The 21,178-nt window shown below is 56.1% G+C and overlaps 9 protein-coding genes across 9 annotated transcripts; 4 read left to right on the top strand and 5 right to left on the bottom strand.

Moving 5' to 3' along the window:
- Positions 1-460: 460 nt before the first annotated feature.
- Positions 461-1,931, top strand: CTAM01_03394 (geranylgeranyl transferase type-2 subunit alpha; the record flags this gene model as incomplete). The annotated part of the gene is made up of 3 exons (XM_060519430.1): positions 461-469; positions 619-1,480; positions 1,552-1,931. The coding sequence occupies 3 exons, from the start codon at positions 461-463 to the stop codon at positions 1,929-1,931; spliced, it is 1,251 nt and encodes a 416-aa protein (XP_060385636.1).
- Positions 1,932-2,120: 189 nt separating this feature from the next.
- On the bottom strand, positions 2,121-3,754 carry CTAM01_03393 (histidine acid phosphatase; the record flags this gene model as incomplete). Its single annotated transcript, XM_060519429.1, has 2 exons — positions 2,121-3,365; positions 3,449-3,754. 2 exons carry the CDS (start codon positions 3,752-3,754, stop codon positions 2,121-2,123), a joined length of 1,551 nt encoding a protein of 516 aa, XP_060385635.1.
- A 1,106-nt stretch (positions 3,755-4,860) lies between these two features.
- CTAM01_03392 (uncharacterized protein) lies at positions 4,861-6,030 on the bottom strand (the record flags this gene model as incomplete). Its single annotated transcript, XM_060519428.1, has 1 exon — positions 4,861-6,030. The coding sequence occupies one exon, from the start codon at positions 6,028-6,030 to the stop codon at positions 4,861-4,863; it is 1,170 nt and encodes a 389-aa protein (XP_060385634.1).
- Positions 6,031-8,083: 2,053 nt separating this feature from the next.
- On the top strand, positions 8,084-9,643 carry CTAM01_03391 (uncharacterized protein; the record flags this gene model as incomplete). The annotated part of the gene is made up of 1 exon (XM_060519427.1): positions 8,084-9,643. One exon carries the CDS (start codon positions 8,084-8,086, stop codon positions 9,641-9,643), a length of 1,560 nt encoding a protein of 519 aa, XP_060385633.1.
- An 893-nt stretch (positions 9,644-10,536) lies between these two features.
- Positions 10,537-12,103, bottom strand: CTAM01_03390 (uncharacterized protein; the record flags this gene model as incomplete). The annotated part of the gene is made up of 2 exons (XM_060519426.1): positions 10,537-11,378; positions 11,677-12,103. 2 exons carry the CDS (start codon positions 12,101-12,103, stop codon positions 10,537-10,539), a joined length of 1,269 nt encoding a protein of 422 aa, XP_060385632.1.
- A 624-nt stretch (positions 12,104-12,727) lies between these two features.
- Positions 12,728-13,153, bottom strand: CTAM01_03389 (uncharacterized protein; the record flags this gene model as incomplete). Its single annotated transcript, XM_060519425.1, has 1 exon — positions 12,728-13,153. The coding sequence occupies one exon, from the start codon at positions 13,151-13,153 to the stop codon at positions 12,728-12,730; it is 426 nt and encodes a 141-aa protein (XP_060385631.1).
- Positions 13,154-14,410: 1,257 nt separating this feature from the next.
- CTAM01_03388 (uncharacterized protein) lies at positions 14,411-15,517 on the bottom strand (the record flags this gene model as incomplete). Its single annotated transcript, XM_060519424.1, has 5 exons — positions 14,411-14,506; positions 14,697-14,812; positions 14,963-15,077; positions 15,152-15,367; positions 15,422-15,517. The coding sequence occupies 5 exons, from the start codon at positions 15,515-15,517 to the stop codon at positions 14,411-14,413; spliced, it is 639 nt and encodes a 212-aa protein (XP_060385630.1).
- A 2,141-nt stretch (positions 15,518-17,658) lies between these two features.
- Positions 17,659-17,868, top strand: CTAM01_03387 (uncharacterized protein; the record flags this gene model as incomplete). Its single annotated transcript, XM_060519423.1, has 1 exon — positions 17,659-17,868. The coding sequence occupies one exon, from the start codon at positions 17,659-17,661 to the stop codon at positions 17,866-17,868; it is 210 nt and encodes a 69-aa protein (XP_060385629.1).
- A 1,826-nt stretch (positions 17,869-19,694) lies between these two features.
- On the top strand, positions 19,695-20,328 carry CTAM01_03386 (uncharacterized protein; the record flags this gene model as incomplete). Its single annotated transcript, XM_060519422.1, has 2 exons — positions 19,695-19,967; positions 20,035-20,328. 2 exons carry the CDS (start codon positions 19,695-19,697, stop codon positions 20,326-20,328), a joined length of 567 nt encoding a protein of 188 aa, XP_060385628.1.
- Between the last annotated feature and the right edge of the window lie 850 nt (positions 20,329-21,178).

The following is a 21,178-nucleotide window of genomic DNA, read 5'->3' as shown; positions in this document are numbered from 1 at the left end:
CCTGACTTGGCACTCGCCCTTGAATAAGGTACCTAGTCCGTGATCAGCTTTGTTACAGTGATGAGGCAACAAGTGGAGGTGTAAGACAACTGCTCGAGGAAAGTGGTAATAAGGTACCTTACCATATCTAAGATGGGTACCTATCCAGGCAGGTAGCACGTGGGGAAGTACGTACGACGGTGCTCGGGGTCTTCTTCACCGGGAGCTCGGGCCACTGGCTAAATTGACGTACTTTGATGGACGTGACGGGGTAGTGGGGAATCCCTGCTCTAGCGCGCGCCGCCCGCGCTGCCGCAAGTTCCCGTATCAGCTTCATGCCACCCAGAGCTCGCAGCGCCTTCAACCCCCCGGCCCCCAAACTTGACCTTGAGCAGACTGTAATTTCTCTCCGTCCTCCCTGATCGACCTCCCCTTTTCCTGTCAGATCATCCCGCTCTCATAGAGCACCCCTCAGATCCCCATGGAAAGCGTAAGTATCACCGCCTCCCAACCCAGCGTCCCTCTATCCATCAAACAACACCTCCATCACATCTCCAAACACCCCATAACCGCCAAGACCATCTACACACGCCCCATTCCCTCCCATATTCACAAAGCTCACCATCCAAAAACGAATAGCACGGCATAGCCCGCACAGCCCGGAAACCACGAACCGAAGCCCAGCTCCAGGCCGACCTCGCAAAGATCGCCAACCTCCGCGCCCTCGAAGACGCCCTCCTCCGCGCCTCGCCGCGGCCCGCCGACCCGGCCGACCCGGCCACCCTCGCCCTGACCACGAAGCTCCTGCGCCTGAACCCGGAGCACTATACGGCATGGAACGTCCGCAGGCGCTGCCTAACCTGTGGATCATTATCAAGACCCTCGCCTGGGCCGTCGCCGTCGGCGCCGCCCGCGAGTTCGTCAGCAGCATGCACTCCGCCTCCGTCCTCCGCCGCTGCGTCGCCCTCTTCCTCGACCGCGATCCCGCCAGGCCACGCGTCCCCACCGGTCCCAGGGAGTGGGAAGAGTGGTACAACAGCTGATGCGCAGCTGCCGCCGCCGCCGCCGGTCAACGACGAAAAGGTGGTCGACACCCTCAAGGACGAGCTCATGTTCACGATCCCCCTCCTTCTGGAGTTCCCAAAGAGCTACTGGATCTGGAAATACCGCTCCTGGCTCCTCCAGCAGGCTATCGATATACTACCCAAACCCATCGCCCGTCGCATATGGGAGGAGGAGCTCGGCCTGGTCTCCAAGATGCTGACCAAGGACCGCCGCAATTTCCACGCCTGGGGCTACCGGCGCAAAGTCGTCGCCACCCTCGAAAGCGCGGCGCTCGACGGCGCGAGCCTGGTCGAGGCCGAGTTCGCGTACACGACAAAGATGATCAACACGGACCTATCCAACTTCTCGGCGTGGCATAACCGCTCCAACCTGATACCCCGCCTGCTAGAGGAGCGCGGCGCCGACGACGCGGCGCGGCAAAAGTTTCTGGAAGACGGTAAGGATGACCCTATACACATACATCCTCTCATGGAGTTTACGAGTGAGAAGTCGGCTAACGAAGAGCAGAACTCGATCTCGTCCGTGAAGCACTAAACGTGGGCCCAGAAGACCAGTCTCTCTGGTTCTACCACCATTTCCTTGTCCAGAACATGACCGAGCCAGATGGCCGGCTCAAGATCGCGCCGAGTCTGTCAAGTACGGAAAAGGCATCCTACGTGAGGCGTGAGATTGAAGATATCAAGGACCTTTTGGAAGACTACGATGACATTACGTGGATATACAAGGCGCTGCTGGACTACATGAGGGCGCTGCCGCGTATTGAAGGAAGAGAGCTCAACGAAGAAGAGACGGAAGAATTACAAACGTGGATGACCAAAGTGCGCCAGCTGGATCCTATGCGTAATGGGCGTTGGACGGACTTCGAGAAGGAGTGTAGTCTACTCTAGCCTCTCAAAGAGAAAATACTATGTTCAAACCTTGAGTGATCCAAAGCGAGCGGGGGCGCCACGAGGGGTAAGGTCGACTATCATTATGTATTAGGTACGGCGGCGAGCTAAGTATACACTGGGCGTTTTTACGTGCTGAGAAGGGGATGGCCACTTCCCGGCGAACCATATGAGCACCACACAGAACGCTCAAGACGCGCATTTGCCCTTGATCAGGCTGGCGTTCTCTCCTACCAACCCATCAAAGTACGACAGCAGCGTCTCGACGGGTACCATATCCATCAGGCCCAGTGCCGGATGGGACGACTTGAGGACCTGGCCGCCCCAGAGGACTCTGACGTACCAGCCACTCTCAACCGAGCCAGGCGTGGACGTGGATGTGGCCGCGGGAGGGCTCTTGGCGGCGCCGCCTTCGCCGCCGTCGTCCGCCCCGCGCTTCTTGTACAGCTCAAAGACGACCTCGGAGCCCATGCCGGGCCAGACCATATGGTCGAGCTGCAGGATAGACAGCAGCCGCGAGACGGAGCCGTCGTGCGCGACGTTGTGGAAGTAGATTGTCTCGCTCGTGCCGTCGACGACGGCGCGCAGGTGGACGGCGAGCTCGGCGACCCAGACGCCCCACGCCGCGACGCTGGCGGCGAGGGAGTCGGGGCTGTCGCGGTAGAGCTGGGAGTACTCCCAGTGGCCCAGGCGGTAGGCGGCGTCGGCAAGGTCCTGCGTGACGCAGGTGGTGGAGTTGGCGCCGCCGACGAGCTTGCAGGGGAAGGGCTTGTCGTGGCACTGGCGGGCGGAGAGATTGTCGTAGTAGTGGTCCAGCGAGGCGTGGAAGCCCTCGTCGTCGGCGGGGACGCCCGAGATGTCGTCGAGAACGGCGTAGAGGGGGCCGGCGGCGGCGAGGTGCTGGGCCCAGGCGGCGTTGGAGGCGGATTTTATGCGGTTGAAGAGGGCGTAGCCGGCGGGGCAGGGGTACTGCGGTTCGAGGGAGTCGACGCCGGCGGCCTGGATGTTGAGCTGGAGGGAGTCGGCGGCGGCCCACATGCCGTTGACGACCATGCCGGCGACCTGGCTGGTGATTTGGTTGTTAGTGACGCGGTACTTGATCTTGCGGTGCCACTCGGGCGAGTTGACGGTGTCATGGCCGGGGATGAAGCCTAGGAGATCGTGGTAGACGCCGTAGAGGTCGGCGCCGTGAACCCAGGAGTCGTCGAGGCCCTGGGCGGTGATCTGGGGAAACTGGCAGGTTCCTATCCAGCCCGCGGGGACGAAGGGATTGACGGGGGAGATGTAGACCTTCCAGTAGGTCTTTGCCGGCTTGTTGCTGCTGGCAAAGGGCTCGCCGTAATAGAAGAGTCCTTGGTCGTCGCAGTTCCACTGGTACGGCTCCACGGGGAAGGCGTTGGAGGCGTAGGGCGTGCGTTTGTGGTGGCGGTGAACCTCATGGACAAATCAGTGTTTGAGCAAGAGGAAGAGGAAATGGAAAAGGAAGCAGTAGAAAGGGGTTCGGTTCGTTTACTCACTAATTCCACGTACTTGAGCTCGTACTCATCCGACGGCTTCACATACTCCGTCTTGCGCACATGCGGCATGTTGCACCAGTTGTACTGCCCGTACCTGTCGTCGGGAGTCTCCGAGGTGTCATAAATGAAACCCCAGACACCCTTGCCATTGATCACGGCGGTCAGATTATTGACCTCTGTGCGAGCGGGCGCGTACCAGCTCAGATCAACACCACCAGCTGCATTCACGACACCGCCGGCGCTGCTGCCGGTGCCGGTGCCGAAGACAGCAAGGCCGGCCAACAGAGTGGAAGCCTTGGGCGCCATGATATGGGGTCGGGCAAGTTGGACAAAGATGAGGAAACTAGCAACGATGAGGAGGGACTTTAGCCAGGCGGCCGGCGACCCGATGGGCCTTCTCGGGAAAAAAGTTGAGGAAGCCATCCATACTTATGGGTGGAATGCGGCAGGGGGCGGGGATGACCTCTGCTCTCTCCGAGCGAGGCTTGTAAAGACTCGAGAGAAAGCAAGCAACACGGGCTCTGCGTGTCTGTAACCCACGTGGCTCCGCAGAAGTGAGGTCCAGCTAGCACTCGAGTTGAAGGGTAATGAGCGGGTCGAGGCAAATGGGGGCCAAAGATGAGTGACTTTCCCGCAGTCGCATCGAAACCTCGCCGGGAGGTTTGTTGGACAACTTGGAGGAAGGATAGGAGGTTGGTGTTGGAGAGATGGAATGGGGTGTGCTCCGTATACGAAGGAAGTACTCCGTATCTTTCGAAGTACCTTAAGGTACTTCGAAGGGTCGTGCACCACGTGTTCCGCCGACTGGTCGCGAGCTCAACCAACCTCAGGTTCCTTGCCTTAGGTACCGTGAACAACTGGGGTGAGGTAGGTAAGGTAGGTAGGTACCACACGGTCAGAAGAATAGGTTGGCCACTTTTCTCATGCTTAATGGTTAGAAGAGCGGCCAATTCTGCTGACCGCCGCGTAGGTACTTCGTACAAAGCGCCTCTGTGCCTGAGGGACGCTACCTGAGCACGTGGCAAAGAACCTCTACCTGGAAAAAGACAGGGACTCGACCTTAGCTTGAATGGTTGGCCCCACACCAGCCGGAACCCGTTATCTCCAGGTCGGCGCCGGACCGGTAAGCCCAGGCGGAGTGGGTCCTTTAATACCAACGGCACTTGACCTCATGCCGTGCTTCTCCCGCACACCTCCTTCCCTCGCTGTTATAATGCACTCACCTTGAGGTACCTGGGAAAGGCCACATCTTTCCACACACTTCTTCCTCGTTAGCATCACTGACGAATACTCCGGAAAAGATGACGAAAATAACTATGTTTTGAATCTCAGATATCCTTCCCTCTGGCACAAACCATATGCAATCTATCCTGTTTTTCCCGTCACAAAGAGTTCATCTCTCAATCCAGCAATCAGTCTGTAACAGTATCCAGCGGGGTCTTCTGTCGTGCCTCCGCAAGAAATCCAGCCAGTGGACCTTCAAAAGGCTCATCATCGTGCGGTCTGATGAATGTCACCTCAACCGCCTCCCCAACACCCTTTCTCCACACATCGGCAGGAGTCGAACCGCTTGTAACTTCCATGTCGCGAAAGACAAGGAACATGAGTGCTGCGTGGTCTGTCATGATCACGTACTTTGTACGGAAAATGAGGGCATAAGCTGCAGCCTGCTTCAGGAGCATCGCCATGGATTTGCGTGTGTGACTGTCGAACATGGTGAAACTGAGGGTTCCCGGCCTGTCATCTCTAGTTTCGGGGGCAGTATTTCGACTCTTGGACCATCGCATGAACGCCTCGTGCCAGCGATAAAGCTTTCCGACATCCTTGGCTTCGACAACGGCGAAAAGTCGACACGCTTCACGAGGCTTAGCCATCGGAAGAGACGGGATCTTCTCGTTGTGACCAAGGATGAAATAGCCCTGGTCGGGCCTTCCCACTACCCAGGGGTTTGTTGTACGTCCCTCCTTGACTTCGTTCGAGTTGTCGTCGGGCTCTACAGTTGAGGGATTGTTATTTGGCACGACCGCCTTCTTGCCACGTTGCGGCTTCTTCGAGGTACGTTGAGGACTGTCCTCAACCTTGGCATCGTCGGCCTTCCGCTTCTTCTCGACCTTCTCCTTGGCCTTCTTCTCGGTATTCTTCTCGGTATTCTTTACGGCAGCCCTCTGGATACCAAACGCCGACACCTGAAACTCGGAAGTCCAGCGTGAATTGCCATCGAGATCCGAAGCGACAAGAAGGGCATCTGTCGCTCGCTTTCGCTCGTTGAAGATGGCCACCACATCCGCCTCACAAGTGATGACGTGGGCTTTTCTGGTGGGAGGAAAGGCGACCTCCTCAATGTCGACGTCTCCGCTCTCCTTCAGCTTCCTGACTAACTTTTGGGCAATCTCATCATATACGGATGGCTCCACCTCGATGGCCCACTCGGGGGTGATGACCAGGTTGAACTCATCACTGATGGCGGAAGGACTCGCATTTGAAAGCTTCCTTTCGTCGAAGGTGGTTGCGGGCGCTGATTGAGGAGATGTGAAGTGGAGGTATGTTGACCCGGCAGGGGCGTATCCAGGCATGTTGGCCATTGTCGAGATCTGAGAGGGCGATTGAGATGACGAGGGGTCGGCTTACGAGTTTAAATGATGGAGGAGTCGACTGGATAAACCAGAAAGAAAAAACAGACGACAAGGAAGCGAGGAGTAGCGGCGTCGAGTAGTAAGAGTTTGGACTTGGGCCTGCGGGAAGAGGAGCAAGATTTGTGACAGATACTTTTGGGGTTTCCGGAATATTGAAGACAGTCCGAGTGAAGGAGAGAGTGGAAGCAGCCAGAAATGTCAAGATGGAAAGAAGCCAAGGCAAAGGCGAAGGTGAAGATGAGGAAAGTCCCAGCTGACTCTGCAAATGTCAATAGACCCGCGTTAGCTTGCATTCAATGACAGGACATCCATCATGAAAGGCGAGGCAAGATCATTTCCAGGTGAAAGTCTTCCTATGCAACGCTGTCTTTGCGTCCCAGCCCATAGTGTCTTGTTGGAAACAGGTGTAGTACATTCGACGAGGCTCTACAAACGGCGTTGATCTATCTTGGCTGATGCGCATCGGGATGTTGCATCAGTCACCGACTTTTACCTCTTCCAGGATACGGCCATGATGGAACTCTAAGTCACATTCAAAATCCAGAGAAAGATGTGCATTTGGCCCCATGCATGTTGCTATTGTCAATGGCGAACCTGCTTGAACACTGATATCTGCTACTAGTTGTTAAGACCCTAAAAGAACGTGGCCAGAAGTTTTGGCTCGGTATTCAAAGAGAACGAATAGAGGACTGAGGCACTACACCAGAGCTGTGTGTCATCTAGGCATTCACTCTGTAGCTCTCAAGTAAGATTGGTATGTGTTTTCACTCCCGTTTGCAACGTCCGACTGTCCATGCCTGTCTTAGCCCATGGACTTCCGCTCATTGCCTTGATAGAGATGGAAATCGGTCTACCAGATTCCATCCGTATGCAGAGCTCGAATGCAGATTCCCACATATCTACGGAAGGCAGCGTATGATACTCTTAATGCTACTCTTATACAAGGTGCATGTTATCGAAGCATATGTCATAGTTCGATGCGAAATATGATGCTCATAGAGAAGGGAATTCTACCTGGCGTTTTATATGCCACTGTGTACACATTGCAAGAAACGAAAGGAAATCGCCATAATCTTACGGGCCAAGTCTACATCCCAGTCTAAGCCTGTCATTCAGCCCAAGCCTGCTGCAAGTTGTGATCCAAAGAGGGATATGAGCTATGGCATCAAAGCCCGCCAAAGAATTGCCTTGTTATGTCCTCATAACTCCCCTTTTACAGAGTTGACTGGGTCTGAGGCTGCTGAAAGTCCGCTCATGGGAGATACCATCTTCAAAGTATCCCGATTCGACGGTATTCAGTTCTACAGAACTCAATTGCTGCAGCCGAATACCTTCATAATACATGGAAGAGCTCTTGTCGTAGTAGGATTGACTTTTTGAACAAAGCCTTCAATTTTCTGCACCAAGGTGCCCAATGCGGTGGAAAGAAAATCATAGGGTACTTGCAATATTTTGAAAGGAGAGCCTCCGTTTGAGATTACAGTAATCAAGCCGCTGTGGAGAAAGAGATAGAAGCAAATCCACCTTCGTTGCCTGTGTGAGGCGTCTTGTGTGGTTGAGTTTTGTTCGTCCTTGGTTGATTGATTCGGAGACGGGAACCTTCCTTGTCTCTTGTGCAACCTTTGTGGTGGCTTCCCGCAAGGTACATCTTCCCCAACCTGAAAAGCCGAGACACTTACAATATCCCCCCACTCTCACTTCCCACCTCATTTATCACACATCCGTTTGCTGCCGCCTTTTCAACGGAAAGCAAATTCTTCTCGCCACTCTAGACCTCTCAGGGAGGAGGCGGAAGAGGACAAGAAAAACAAGAGAAAGGGAGACGGGACTCTTACCCTACTTATTTCTCTGGACTACCTGCTCGTCTTCTTTTTCCCTAAGGCTTTCTCTATTTCCACTCAATCTGACCACCTTCCTCCATTCTCAGTTTGCAGCCAGAGTCACCGATAGCATCCGCAAGAACAGTCTGATACACCACTCTCTCATCGGCTTCATTGGCAACATGTCTCGCGTTTATGCCGATTCCGACCATTATTGCCCAGGCAGCATCCTGAATCTCACCAAGTACAGACCAGTCCAGCCTCATGGCACCTCTCAGTATCTTCCAAACCCACCACCTGGCCCTGATCTTCGCCACTTCGACCCTCACCGATATTTCCTGAAGGATGAGCATCTCGAACTTGAGGTGCTGGAACGCCTTTCACTGAACCCCGGACCTCAAGTCTTCCGTTGCAAGATCATTGCGTTGCCCTCGCCCGAGTGTATGAACAGCGACACCGACGTGGAGCTTCCCGTCCCACAGACTCAAGTAGTGGCCAAAGTCTTCGACCACAAGCTCTGGCCGAAATACAACGGCACGCCGATCAGCAACATTGAACTCGCTGACGGCGCACTCAGCCGAGAGAGCTGCCATTACCAGCATCTCTATCGGAAGAACTTGACCGGACCGCCGCACCTCACTGCGCAGTACTACGGTACTTGGGCGGTCAGGTTCGCCGTCGGCGAGACTCCCGAACGGCGCGTCCAGTACAAAACCGTGGCTCTCATCCTCATGGAGTACATTGACGGCTACTCCATTGAGGATCTCTGCAACCGAGATGAATACGGTAATCTCGTCCCGGACGATGAGTTGCCGTTGGAATTTCACCAATCCGACACGGGACGCCCAGTGCTTCTGGACATCAACCACGACACGCGGATGGAGGTTCTCAGGCAGCTCATCGACGGCAACGTCAGACACATGCACACGGGGGTTATGGATGGCTGTTATGAGCCTCGCCATGTCTACATCACAATGCGAGACGGAACTCGCGATCTCGACAAGCCTCGGACGGTTCTCCTCGATCTCAGTCGCGCACGCCTTTGGTCAACGACCAAACACGTGAAGGATGCCGCCGATGGCATTCACTGCTTGGAGCTCGTCCCGCACCCGATTCATCCCTACGAAGTCGCCAGCGCCGCCCCATTCGACGACTTTGCCGGATGGTTTCCTCAAGAGTGGTTCGAGGAGACCGTGGACGGAGATCCGAGCAAAGGAAAGTTTCGGGAATGGCTGCTCGAGGCTTTTGGCCCTTTGCAGGAGGGTCCAGACTACTCCACAGGCGCAACCGTGGACAAGGCCAAGGCCGAGAGGAACAGAGCGGAGGTCCTGAGCAAGATGAAGGCAGCGATGATCGGAACGGGCTTTCCCATGTCCCCCTACCCGCCGCTCTACCACGCGGCCACTACTCTGGAGATCCCGCAGAGTTTCAAATCTCTCAATATTTCACACGAATCTTATCCCGCTCATGTTTCCGACGCGTCTCTGTGGGAGCCATCGAGGAACTTGGACGCGCCCTCCCGCGTCGACGTTCCCCCGACTGACCTTCAGCCCGAGCCTGGTGCGGGTGCGACGACGACCGGCTCTTGGAACCAGGGCGGTAGTGCGGGCGAAGTGTCAAACTCACACACGCACCACGATCAGCCGGCCTTGGAGGGCGAGCAGGCTCCTGATACGCACGAGAAACCGAAGCCCAACAACAAGAACAAGAGGAAGAACAAGAAGAAGGGCAGGCGTGGTTGAAGCCTCTCTCTTTCCCTCTCTCTTCTCTCGGTGTGTCTTCTCTCGCTCTCTTTCGCCGCATTGGAGCAGTCGACATTGGCTGTTTGTCAGCCGCGGCGGGCGTTTTGGGGATGCCCTCTCTCTGACTTGAGCCGGGAGGCACTCGCTCGTCTGTTTTTCTTTTTCTGTCGCTGGGAACACAAGGACACATTGGGGACACGGCATTCGGGATATCATGATGACACTGGGACTACGGGGATATGGGAACATTGGTGTGGGCAGTTTGGAGTTTTCTAGATCTCTTTTGTATGTGTGATTTGGTTTTCCCTTCGCGACTGGTCTGTCGACCTTGGAAATGGTCCCTCTTCTTTCCGATGGGGGCTATATCTCTACCGAGGGAGACACGACAGTTGTGATGAAGTCTGCATCTCGATTTTTCTGGGGGGGGGGGGGGGAAGGAAACGTGAAAGACAAGGCATAGTAACAAAAGTCCATTTCAGAGATTGGTTCGCCGGGCCTTTTCATTGTGATGCTTCTCTCTGGGGGAATAGTCTTCTGTGATCACTTTCTCCTTGAGATAGAACGGATCGTGACATGCAAACAGATCCAAGCAAGCAACAGGCGAACGAACTGTCCCAGATCGTGTAACGAATTTTCGCCTAAATTCTACTTGACACAGCTCCATCAATCTCCTCCTCCTCCTCCTCCCATCAGACTCTCAACCAGTTCTAAATCCTCTTACCCCATTCCATTCTAGCATATAATCTATACGAGGCTCTACCAAGGACTCTAAGACTCTAACCCCCCAAAAGCCAATAACCCTACCCCTCCCTCCATCATCATAAAAACGTCCAGTAAAAAGCCCCCAGCAGGAAAGAACAAAAACTCTCCTGTCACCTCACGTCTCGCCCTCCCTACGCCCTCCTCTCCCACGCAGCAACGACGGCACCCACAATCTCCCTCCCCTTGGTAATGGCAATCTCGTGCCCGCCCCCGAGGACAACGACCTCGACCGCGTCCTCTCCGAGCACTCTCTCCGCATCCCACACCGTCTCCCCGAGCACGACAATGTCATCGTCCTCACCGAGCAGGAAGAGCACCCGCCCCTTTCTCAGCCCGGGCTCCGACGACCATCCCCGACCACCACCATCACCACAGCTGCTCCGCCTCGCCTCCAACACCTCCGCCAGGACCCTCCACTCCTCGTCCCCGCGGTCATATATCGGCGCGTGCCGAATCGTCGACATGTAACTCGTCACGAACCCAGGGTGCCTCGCAAGCTGCCACCCAACCACCTCCCCAATCCGTCCTCCACCCACGAGCCTGAGCTCATCCCACTCCTCCTTCTTCTCCTCCGCCGCGTCATCATCAACAGTCTCCTTCTCCGGCACATCACCGACCACCCCGCCCCCCACCTTAACAGGCCTCAACCTCCGCCCAACAACCCACCTCCTCACCCACTCCGGAATCCACCCCGCGTTATATAGCACCCGGCTCCGCCACCCGACGTGCGCTCCGCTGCGCACCAGCCCGCCCGGCGCGACGAGGCTGAGCGAGCGCACGAGGTGCGGGTGCGTGGAGGAAAAGGCGGCGGCGACGGCGCCGCCGAGGGAGTACCCCAGCAGGTGGAAGGCGTCGTTGCCGGTCCAGCCCGGCGAGGGGGAGGAGGCGAGCGCGAGGAGGATCTGCGTGGCGTAGAGGCGGGCGTCGTGGGGGAGGTCGAGGGGCGCGTCGGAGTAGCCGCGGCCGAAGAAGTCTGGCGGTGTTAGTTAGGGGATGCTCGTGAAGGGGGTGAGAAAGGGGGAGAGAGCGGGAGGGCGGGGGTTCTGTATAACGTGTGATGTGTGGTGTGTAATGTGTTCGATGAGTGAGATGAGTGGTTTGCTTCGAGAGTAAGCCCCAAGCTGCCAAGATCATTCGAATACTGGACAACACGCTGAACAATGTTCTTCACTTCACATTCCGGATACCACGGCTCATAAGCACAACCACACATCCTCAATGACATATACCACCTCTCACAATCATCATCACCATCATAAAAAAAGACTCACCAAAAGTCATAACCCTCCACCCCCTCTCCACAAACTCCCCAGCAATACCCCCCAACGCAAGACAAGGCGTCCCGATACCATGCAGCAAAAGGACTCTCTCCTCCGCCGCCTCCGGCCCAAACTCGTACACCCGCAGGTTCCCGTACGCCGTCGTGACGTCCCGCGCGCCGGGGAACACGTCGGGCGGGTACGGCAACCGCTCGTCGCAGCCCGGGTCCCGCGTCGTCGTCCACTTCGGCGAGCGGGCCGTCTTGCGGCTGTCCCTCGCCGGACGCGGGGCCGGGAGGGCGGATGCGTAGGAGGGGGAGGCGGCGGCGGCGGTGGTGGTTCGGGAGACGAGGACGAGGAGGGTGGCGGCGGCCGCTGCTCCCAGGCCTAGACCGAGGCCTATTTGCGGGAGGTGCCTCTCCAGCAACCCGTCCCTCATTATGTATCTCTCTCCACCTGGGGGTCCTTTGGGGAGAGAGGTATTCAGAACTCTCAGGCCAATCACTTGCTGGTAAGGATGTTTGTGCGACCGTCCGGGCGGGCTGCGAGGCTTGCGGTGTACGCGGGAATGGATTGCGGTTGCGGTACAACAGGGTTGGGTCTTGGTTGCGGGAGAGATTTCACATGACGGATTGTATCCGCGGGTATGGGATTGCGGGTGCTGCGCCGGGGTGGGACGGAAGCCCCGTCACCGCACGGAGACCGGGTAGAGGAGGCAACACTGTACGGTAGATACAAACGTAACGCATGGGGAGAGGGATATGACAATCGCTCAAGTACCGTGAGTGTTCGGTTTCCTTGGTGGATTCCCGTCGTCACTTGATAGACTTTTGAAAACTATCGAGCCGAGAGCTTGATACTTTTCCCTAAAGAGAGAGGCATCGCATACGGATATTCCCTAGACTCATCGTCGGCGACGCCGCCAAGTTCCGCGCCCCTCCGAGAGGGGTGACGTCGCAGAGTAGCCAACTCTCCTTCGATCCCCCATGGGCACAGAATGGAGCCTTGGCCTTGGGGCGGATCCTCGACTGTTTCTGTTTAGTGGGAATCTGAACAATGCCATTCACTCGGGACCCGGAGACCCTGTCTTCATCCTCGACGTCTGCCGGGTAAGGTGACTGGGTGGGGTGAAGAACAGCGCATACAGCGGAAAGAATGAAGACTTCTTTCTCTGCCCTACAGCGGCAGCATATTGTCTAGTCCCGACAGCGAACCACTTGAGTCCAAGACACCGCCGCGAGATGCTGCGTCTTGTTGCATCCGCGCCGGAGATGCATCGGATGGAAGCGGAGCGGGATTCGCTCGCCAGCAAAGCCCATCCTCGACCAAAGCAAGCAAGCAAGCAGGCCAGCCAGTCAGTCACCTCACGCTGCCGTCCATACCTGCTGATAGCCCTGAACCAGCAGACCGCCAAGCAAGCACTGTGCCGTTTGGCAGATTGCCCCACCACTATTGGCACCGCTGTGCTGGAGGTGGCATGGCATGGCATGGCATGGCTGCCATGCCATGCACCACCAGTTGAGTGCCGCCGGCATGCCAGATGCGTCGATTTAGCTCATCGACTGCTGTCCCGGCCCTGTCGCTGGCGACGCCGAACCGTTCGCATTCCTACTCCTCTGTTTTTGCTTTTTCGATGCTCTACCGTCGATGCAGGAAGCCCTATGTGTTGCAAGCCAGGTCGATAGTGAAACCGTAGATAATGGTGTCCATCGAGGTGGCTCAGCTGGTAGCTAGCCGTGTTTGCCTCGCCAACCCAAGGTAAGCTTCAGCTCCCAGCTATCGTCTTCGTACTTCTCCAACCCCCCAAAGGACAAAGGAGGGGGAGGGGAAGATGGGAACGGTGAGAGAGAGTGGCGGCAAGGTGGTCGGAGCGTCCCCCCACTGAGACGGTTGGCGTAGAACCCGGGGAACGAGGTGAGGTGGTGAGACAGGCGAGAGGAATAATCCGCCGCCGCAGCAAGCGATGCACACAATCCGCTATCTGGATCGAGTCTGGCCCAACCTTGAATGCCAAAATGGCGGTGTGACAGTGAAGAAGGGGCTTTTCCATGTCTTCCCATGCCCCCCTCAACCTTGTTGTTGGTCTACCGTCCGTGTGTCCTCCCTTGCCTTTCCCATGGCTGCTAGATCCTATTCACCGAGAGAGCAAATCCGCAAGATCTCGTGGGGTGAGCCGACCAACGTAAGTTGTCAACTCAAAGGAACAACACCGGTCCTCCGTCAGCTGCCTCACATGGGCGCAAACATGCCGTCCGCCGCCATGCACATCGCACACTTTTGGTTTCACGCGGGCGTTGATATGGTAGGGTTTGGAAGTTAGCGGGGGACTGATTGGTGATGGCACAGCTGGTGAGGCTGGAAGGTTGGTCCAGAGGCTGGAGACCAAGAGCAACAGAAGAAGGTTGTCCAACCGGCCATCGAATCCTTCCTTCCAGAGGAGCTTCGGCGTTGGTAGGTGTAGAGCATCGAGCGTGGATTGGATGGGTCAACAGGAACTGTGTGACAGCGAAGGTCGAACTCAATGACAGAGTCCCCACACCACCATGTTGCTTTTCTTTACTTGTTGTCTACACTATGTACATAGTAGACCCTGGCAACCTGGCGAATGTTGGCTTGCGTTGCTGCAGGCATTGTGCTGAGAGCTCGTTCGGAAGAAAAACAAGAGCCCGGCAGAAGGACATCGAGGTTGAGTGTCAATCCTGTCCCGATATGGAACCAGTCCTGGATAAAGGAGGGGATGCCGCTCCTACGTCTGCTGCAGTCTGCTGAAAGGGTCCTCGGCCTTCCCAGGCACGGGCGAATCCAGGAACCCTGAGCCCAGGACCGTCCGGCTCTGGCCTCTCTGCACCGCGTGCAAGCATCCAACCAGTATCCGTAGCGTAGAGAGCCGACTGGGCGACCAAAATAGCAGTCCTCAGTTCCATTGCGCGGGACATTAGGTGACCGGCACGATTGGATGGCATGGAAACGGTAGGCAAACGGAACAAATGCCCGTTACATTGTTGAGATGAGCCCTGGCCATGTATCCGTACCGGTGCTGTGACTGTCGTGGCGCTGCCAAAGGCAAGAGAGCGAGCGGACAGGATGACGGTTGATCGGAGGACTGGGTGACTGACTGGTCGACCGGGCTGACTGTCGAGGTGACGGACTGGGACGTGGGGTGACAAGGCGAGGGGAATGCGATTCTGCCCCCTTTCGTCACTCGGATTCCCCTATGAGCTCCACTGTAGAGATCACGAAGCCATCGTCAGGTGTCTCAAGATGGTTTCCCATCTCCTATAGGCCCCTCTCCCAAGACCTCTAGGGGCCCCAGCCGTGCCCTGCCCCGATTCACCTCCACTGGACTGGCAGATTGGCCTCCGCAGCAGGGGCGACTTGTCAATGCCGGCTTCAGCCTTCAGCGCTTCTGCCTTCTGTCTTCACAGCCATCGGCGGGTGGACAAGGGAGCTGTACTGTGCCACAACTGGGGAGCAGAGAGCCAGAGACCAGGGACTTGAGAGACACATTTGTTCCAGGGTCTGGCCCAGGGGCGCTGCTGGCGTGGTCGCGCAGGAGGCCCGTCCATTTCATGCAGTGCTGGTGCAAGGTCGGGTACCACAGCAAATCCCACGCTTTCGCCGTACGGATAGAAGGTGTGGAACGTATGGTCCCAGTCGAGAGTTGGTCTAGAAGGCGTTTGGCGCCCACCGCCGCAGCTGGAAGCTATTATCGATGGCGATAGAGTTGCTCCCATGCGTATGGCATGTCGAAGCTTACCTTAATCTCGACCTGGCGCCTCCGCAGCAGCAGCAGTCCATCGGCCGGCAGTCGCAAGATCTGACGGATCATGAGCAGGATATCCGTACGGAGCATCCGTACGCATGCACGGCACTGGGGAGTTGCTGAATGACTGAAGCCAAGAGTCAAGACGTGCTAGAATGGAAAGAGAAGAGGCATGGATCGATAAACAGGTCTGGGGCTTCCATCATGGCCTGTTCATGGTTTGGCCACTGACGGATGATGCTGGGGTGAAGGAGGGGGAGGCGCAGAGAGTGACGAGTGACGATATGGGGCGAGAGACCTCTGCTGAGATCTGCGTAAACGTCTGCGTGGGGACTTTGTGAGGTGAGAGAGAGCAAGAGCAGGTTGTGAGGGGTGAGTGAGTGAGTGAGTGAGTGACTGCGAGTGTGACGGTGAGATCGGTCAGTTACGGACTGGCAAACGGTTGCCCCGCTGTTAGTGATGGGGAAGGGACTGTCCGCCTTATGGAAAAGTTGGTCATCAAGATGGAAGGCAAAGAGAACCTTGAAGGTGCTGACTGCCCAAGTACGTACCCAAGATGCTGCCTTCCCTGTTCTGGTGTGTGAGGTGGGCAGTTGCGGTGTGCCCTGTGTGAGAGATGGAAGGTGAGAAGCGTGGTAGCTTCCACGGCAGGTGGGCTGCAGCCTGCGGAAGTGGCAGTCGCACACTGTGGACTACATGACTTGGTGCCTAAATTGTCAGGTCCACAAAAGTGACATTCAGGGTGCGGTCTGTCGCTTGATTCGCCTCCAAGCGTGCCAGCCGCCACGTTTCCGAATCCAGGCCAGAAGGTCAAGGGCCCATGGTCATTTCTCGGTTATTGTTTTTCTTTTGCACCAGACCAGGGGTCTAGCGAGCAGTCATAGCGGCACCAAGATCCACCCAGTGTCTGCATGTCACTGGCTCACAGCCCTGTGTGTGCGTCCACGGGTGCGTGTCTGTGTAGTGTGTGTGTGTGTGTCTCTCTCTCTGTTTCTGTTTTCGCATGAAAGGTTAGGTACCTACACACGAAGCAGGGCAGGAACCAACACGTAGGTACCTTGCCTTCTCTACAGCAGCAGGAGAGCAGAGGGCCACTGCCTCGTTGTCCGTCATGCATCCCGGGGCTCTAACCTCCTGCAGCAGTGTGCAACAGCACCTCCCATGTGTATGTACCCAATGAGAGTGGAGGATCTTTGGGGCCTTGGGCAATGTCTCTGGCACTCTGCCACATCACAGTGTGGGTGGTGGACAGTGTGAGCAGCCGGCGACATTGTTTGGGTCGTCCATGGCTGGTAATCCCACGCTGGAAGGTACGTATCCGCAGCTGGATGCTTGACCCTCCACTAGATGCTCGACCGAAGCCGCGATAATCCATTTGTCTTGCTGCCGCCGTGCAGATGTGCAGACTCCAGACCGCTGGTGGTACCGTGGACCGACCTTGGTTGGTGTGTGAGGTGGGAAGAAGCGAAGGAGATGGGGAAAGAGAAAAAGAGAGAGTGGGCGGGTGGTGCGTTGCACTGTTCCAGCTGCAGCTCGTCCTCTACCGTTCAGTCTGCCCACTGCCCAGTGCACACAATGCATCACGCAGTCCCGTCCGTTCTAATGTCTTCCTCTCCTCTTCCCCCATCTTCGGTTGGCTGAGCCTCTGAGGGCTGGCTCTCCCCCAAAGGTTGGGATTCGGCCGGACAAGGGCCACCCAGCAGAGAGGGTCGGGAGGGTTTCACTTTGGACTGAAGCAGATAGGCGGCGCAATCGACAGTCGACCTTTTGATGCTCTGATCGGAATACACACTGTGGGTGGGCGGACGACATGAAGCCAGCCGAGTATGAGGAACCTGGGAAGCAGTCTCCTACCGTTGGATTCTCCGTACGGTGTTTATTGCAGCGTAAGAAATGGGAAACACTAGGCTGCGTTTCTCGTGTTTCTGAACATCAGACTGCGCCAGTTTAATGCCCCTGTGGTAGCAGTAGAGCATGCGATGGATCATAAGCAACCACCGAAAAAGACGATGCCATTGTGCGTGCATCCCAAAGGTCTCTCTATCATCAGACATTGCACCGCGTCAGCGCAAAGCATACTGACAAGTTTGCCGAACTTTGGGCGGGACTGCCTCGAAGACAACGATAACAAACAATGCCATCCGCCACGGAGGGTTCTTTAGCGTCGCCTAGAATTCCGGACGAGGTCGGAGAGTGCTGAAGTGCGTAAGGCTTTGCGGATAACAGGAGGAATGAGGAAGAAGGAGAAGAAGAAGAAGAAGAGGGACGCCGAAGCGTACGGGCGAAGACTGGACGAGAGCAAGACACACGCCGTTGGTCGGACCACGGCCAGGACCGAGAGTCCCCTAGGCAAGACAAGCCTCAAGACCGCAAGAGGAGAGGTGGACGAGAGTGGTCACTTGATCACAAAGGAGAGACATCTCGACACAGCCCTGGCATAGAGTGAGGAGAGACATCAAGGCGACACTACTGGCTACTCGAGGATTCGACAGTGACAGACTGACAGACTACCTACAGTGGCAGGGAGAGAAGGGGAGACGGTGGATGGTGGCACTGGGTGGATGATAGACGGTGCAAGATGGGAGGGAGGGAGGAGTGCTGTGCCCTCCTCAATCCTCATCCACCGTCCGTATCATGTCTCATCTCTAATCTCGCTCTGTTCTCTCGTACCGCAGCAATATTGAATGTGCTCCTGGTTGATTCCCCATCAATCACCGCGCACACTGGGGTTCTGGAATGACAGGTGTGGGCAGCCAATCTCTCGCATGGCCGCAAGCGGTACCAGAATTGTAAACAAGAACAAGAACAAGCGACTGGCGCCGGCGATTCTCCGACTCAGGAGGCTTTTTTTTGGGGGGGGGGAAGGAGTTTCCTTCGCGGCTGTCAGCACTGTGAAAGGGCTGAGATTGAAGAAAAACAAGGCCCACAGTGCGTCCTGCAAAAGGCAGACTCGGTACCTGCATGCCACGCATCAACTTGCCCTGCGTCCATGTTCCGACGTGGAATGCCCAAGACGGGTGGGGGATGGGAAAGAGGAAGGGGAGGAGGGATGCAGGTTTACTGTCTGCCGAGACTGACGGTGAGATGTATGAGTGTGTGCCAGACTGAGATGGGTATTGAACTTTGGAGTGAGAGTGAGAATGAGACCAAAAGTGAAAATGAAAGTGAAGATGAGAGAGAGAGAGAGAGCGTGGGAGGGCCACACTCTCAGTGATCCCGCCAGCCATACAGACCCCCCAGCGCATCGCATTCACTGTCGAACCCTCTGACCAGGTTCACCCAGGCTTGCCGGGCACACGTAACTCTTCGCTTCCCACATCTTGCCTTGCCTTCCCGCCCGCTGCGCAGTCACCTTACCGTTCAGTTCAACATCCAACCCTGGTGTACCGTGTGAATGTGGTGTGTGTGCCCCAGTCTCATTCACTCACTCCATCGCTCGCTCGCTCACTCATTCATCGTCTCCCCCATCCAAATACGGCCAGCCCATGCCCCACCCCGACAATGTACTGTCCGCCGCACTGGTAGGGTTGACGGCAGCCGGCGCCACGCCCCAAATTTACACCAGCCCACTAGGCCGCGCTAGTCCCTGGTCGCTATAGTTTGAGATCTGCCAGCCAATGGAAACAGGGTGGCGAACTCGCATATGGCGTCAAGGAGTGGAGTCACAGTGTTGACCACAGCTACACTGTCTTCTGATCATCTCCCATTGGGCAGGCTGTGGGTCCACCGCCGCCCCCCCTTCCCTCCCAGAGTCCTTTCCTTGCCCTCCGTGCCCTCGTCGCTCCTCTCGCCTGCCCGCTCACCTTTCCACCGTCCTCCCACCCTTCCCACCGTCTTGCTCGAACCAACAAAACCATCGCTTTCTCCGGATTCTTCCCTCCCGATACTTTTCAACATCTCTCTCCCCCCTCTTTCCAGACGTACCTTTTTTCTCCCACCACATCATCAAACCTCTAAACCACAAAAACGCTTCCACAAACGATCATACATACCAAACGACCTAAAAGAAAAAGCATTGCTTCTTCCAACGATCTCTTCTACCTTGAACCTATTCATCGTACACATTTTTACCACTCGCACAACGTCGACTAGGCAGGTTTCATTGTTTGTGTTTCAAACTGCAATAATACCGCACAGCTCGGCTCGCCCACATAAGACCACCCGCACATCCGCCACACTGCCTCCCAACCAACAAAAAACGGCACCCCTTCTCCGACCTTCCACCACGACATCACCACGGCATCTACCTCCGAAACATTCATAGATAATGTCTTCATACTACCAGTTTAACCACCACCAGGCGCATCCCACCCCCGCCGTCCCCGGTGCCTCCCACAACCACCATGGCGGCCGCAATCGCAGAGCGCCCCGTCTTTCCGTCTCCCAGAACCAGCACAAGCAGTTCCGTGGCGTGCGAAGCATGAAGGAGCTGACCGAGTCCGCTACCCTCAACGCTTTCCGCACAAAGTTTGAGGCCGGCCGCTCTTTCGACCTCGAAGACGACATGGAATTCTGCCCTGGCCTGTTGACCGACAGCGACGTAAGTATCTCGGAGCCTTGGATCTGTCTCTCATGATCCGGTGACTAATATTGGTCGCCCGCTGCAGATGAACTCCATCCACAGCTCTTCTGAGCGTTCGTCTCTGGCCAGCAACTCTCCTGAGTCCTCGCCGACGCAGCAACCCCAGACCGTCGCCCCTGGGTTCTCGCTGAATTCTTCTTCTCCCGCCTTCATCCCTCCCGCGTACCAGCAGTCTAGCCTGAAGCTCCATCAGCCTGCGGCTACCCGCGCCCGCAATGCCATTCCCATCGTCAACCCTGCCACCGGCATCACCATGTCGAGCCCGCCGCCTTCGGTTTCCCCCGCCCGGATGCAGCAGGGCATGGGTCGCAGATGGTAAGGAGTTCATCCCGCTCTCGTGACAGAGGGCTTGGTGTACTCCTTGCCTTTTGTGCCGATGCATGCTGATGTGTAAAATTTCTGCTCATTCGGCTTGTTTACACCGACCATCTTGGCGGGCACCGAAAAAAAAAGAAGACGAAAAATGGCAATGGCATCGATGATTTTCTCTCTTGCGGGCTGGGTACCTCAAGGTATTGGCTAGACTGCCGGCGTGGTCTGGTCATCTGTTGGCTCAAACGACATTCCTCTCCTGTACAAACAACCTCAACGACATACCCTGTTAAACCGACAAAAACCCCTTCGAGGCTTTTTCCTACGGCGCGGAATGAGAAGTTATCGATACCTTTTTCCTTTTTTGGGTATTTTCGACTACAAAAAAACTCGACAAAAATCTTTCGGTGTCCTTACCTCGCAAGATGAGGTTGGACTTGCACGAATGGCGTTTTCCACACGGATGGTTTTGCATTTTCACGACATGCATCGGTGTGAAATCACACCACGGCGGAGTTCTCGGATATAATTAATTCTCGGCATCTTTTTTCACGGACAGCGGGACGACTTTTTTGTTTTCCAAGATGATTCAAAATTTCTGTTGCTCATCATGGTGCTCGACGGGTCACGAAGTCATTCCGGAAAAGATTATCTCGACATATAGAATGAGTGTCTTTTCAGCAACTTATTCGGAGCGGGGGGGGCAACAGGTGTTTCTGTTATGGGCTCACATGGGAAATATCAAATGGGTGGTGGCGGGCAAAGACATGCGTTGCTATTGTTTTGCGGCAAATCTCCAAAGCTTGGAAACGGTACCGGGAAATACCTTTTTGGGAAAGGTGGAGTTGGTCATGAAT

Source organism: Colletotrichum tamarilloi (assembly GCF_030869305.1).
Source record: "Colletotrichum tamarilloi strain Tom-12 chromosome Unknown Scaffold_8.1, whole genome shotgun sequence".
Taxonomy (NCBI): domain Eukaryota; kingdom Fungi; phylum Ascomycota; class Sordariomycetes; order Glomerellales; family Glomerellaceae; genus Colletotrichum; species Colletotrichum tamarilloi.
Note: the sequence above shows the minus strand (reverse complement) of the source record. Positions and strands in the feature narration are given on the sequence as shown.